General features: G+C 44.9%; 1 protein-coding gene across 1 annotated transcript in view; it reads left to right on the top strand.

Moving 5' to 3' along the window:
* The window catches only part of LOC107081052 (sortilin-related receptor-like), a 14,323-nt gene that overhangs the window by 7,275 nt on the left and 4,844 nt on the right, over window positions 1-2,204 (top strand). The window contains exons 2-3 of the mRNA XM_015369264.1: window positions 1,279-1,380; window positions 1,495-1,664. Of these exons, the coding sequence (XP_015224750.1) occupies window positions 1,279-1,380; window positions 1,495-1,664 (272 nt within the window). The remainder of the gene's footprint in view (window positions 1-1,278; window positions 1,381-1,494; window positions 1,665-2,204) is intronic.

Below are 2,204 nucleotides of genomic sequence, written 5' to 3'. Positions count from 1 at the left end.
AAACCTTGAGAAAGAATCTGGTTTGTTATGGGAAGAAGGTATGTCTGCTCTACAAACACCGTCCTGCAGAGAATGGTGTGGCCTTCAAGGTGAATCAGACTGAGTGAAAACTTGAGTAATCAAATCAGTAAATAGGACAAATTAATATATAGTAGAAGAGAAATCTAAATTTTCCGACAACATCTAAACTCCATCGCATACCACCCATTTCTTGGGAACCATTGTTTTGTGCCTTTTGACTCTTGATATTCAGTTATTTATTTTTTTTTTTACTCTGGTCTAGTTGGGAAAATACGTTCTTTCCTCATGCCCAAAAAATCCGACCTCCAATCATGTGGTCTGGTTCTGGTAAATCTCCTTAAACAGAGATAAAATAGACTAATTAACAGGATCCCATAGTTAATGGAAAGCTTTAGTTTAAGTTATTGGGGTAAATAGTTACCTTGGTCAGTAAGTGACTGGGGGCCTCTATGACCCCACTGACCGTTAAACCCGTTTAAACCCGGGAACAATGGGCTTTCAGTGGCAGTGGGAACAGCTCGCTGATGCGTTTCTACCCGGGTCAAACGACTCGGCTAGCGACCCGCGTTAAAATTTCCTCAGTTCTAATTGGCATGCCGGGGGAACATTGAACGCAACGTACTGACGTCAACACACGGCGCCAGTCGCTTCTGATCTACAAGCAGAATCAGCTCTGTTTCCATTGGATAAACATGGCAGCCCTGGCTTCCTAACATGTTGCTCTCCATTGTTTACTTTCACACATCATCAACGCTAACCCAGCGTGATGATGTCACTAGATGCGCAGCTGCGGGGGGTCAGAGGCCGCTTAGACCAGCTTTTTATGCCAGTAGGAAAGGAACCAGATGCTTATTGTTAGCGGGTCGACCATGTTTGAAAAAACGCGTTAACCCGCTATTTTCAGTGGGAAAGAGGTTTAAGGAGGGGTTAAAGATCAGCAATGTTTTTAGCTACTTGGTTGTTTGTCCGGTCCATCCATATTTACCTCTGTTTATCTGTGCATCCTTATCTATAGATGTATAGTCCATAGAAGAGAAGTCAGTTCCTGAAGTCATGATGTTATTGGAGACATTTTCTGAGGTTACGACAAATCATTTAGCACTCCGCTGTAACTTGAATTCAGCAATTACACATTTTTCTAAACGATTGCTTCTTTAGGTAAATGTCTGTTGGTTGGTTGGTCAGAAAAGCTCTGATCTAAGCTGATATCTGACTCCTGAGTTAATTAAAGCCTGCAATCTCTGCTCCCCCCCACAGAAACTGTTGGGCAGCCATACCCCCTCCTCCGTTCAGCTCTGGGTCTCCTACAACCGTCAGCCAATGAAAGCAGCCCAGTTTATGACCCGCCATCCCATCACGGTGAGTTTTACCATGATTCCAGGTGCTTCAGATCAAGTTGGGGTAGAATCCCGCAGATGGGAGGGATTTACGGGGCCTGGAGTGAAGTCTTGCCTCTCCCCATCCACCCAACAGGAATACTACATTGCAGATGCATCCGAGGACCAGGTGTTTGTGTGCGTCAACCACATAAACAACGCCACGCACCTCTACATCTCCGACACGCAGGGCCTGTCCTTCTCCCTGTCGCTGGAGAACGTTCTCTACTACAGTCCTGAGGGCTCGGGCAGCAACACACTCATCAGGTACCTGAAACACACACGTCAGACATCATCAACCCTAACCCAGCGTGATGATGTCACCAGACGCACAGCTGTGGGGGGTCAGAGGCCGCGCAGCTGCCAGGGAGCGCTTAGACCAGCTTTTTATGCCAGTAGGAAGGGAAGCGGATGCTTATTGTTAGCGGGGCGACCATGTTTGAAAACACACGTTAACCCGCTATTTTCACCGGGAGAGATATTTAAGGTGGGAGGTTTAAGGTGGGGTACAGCCGGTGCTAACTTTAGCCTGTCTGCAGGCCACGCATCTGTCAATCCAAAAAATATGATTGACAGATGACCGTTGATATATGATGGGCCAAATTTAGGTGTTCAGGCTGACGTATGACTATTGTGCATGGGAAAACTCGAGATGCAGTTTATTCAATATATCGCCCACCTCTACTTGAAATAAGACAATGCTATAGATTTTCCTATTCTAAATGTAAATTGTTTTGCTTCTCATGTACCTCCTAAATTTAAGAAAAAATTGATTTAATTTAAGAAAAAAATGACTTATTTAGATTT

The sequence above is a fragment of the Cyprinodon variegatus genome, unplaced genomic scaffold, assembly GCF_000732505.1.
Source record: "Cyprinodon variegatus isolate N-32 unplaced genomic scaffold, C_variegatus-1.0 Scaffold2764, whole genome shotgun sequence".
Taxonomy (NCBI): domain Eukaryota; kingdom Metazoa; phylum Chordata; class Actinopteri; order Cyprinodontiformes; family Cyprinodontidae; genus Cyprinodon; species Cyprinodon variegatus.
This window is presented reverse-complemented; position numbering and strand designations above follow the sequence as displayed.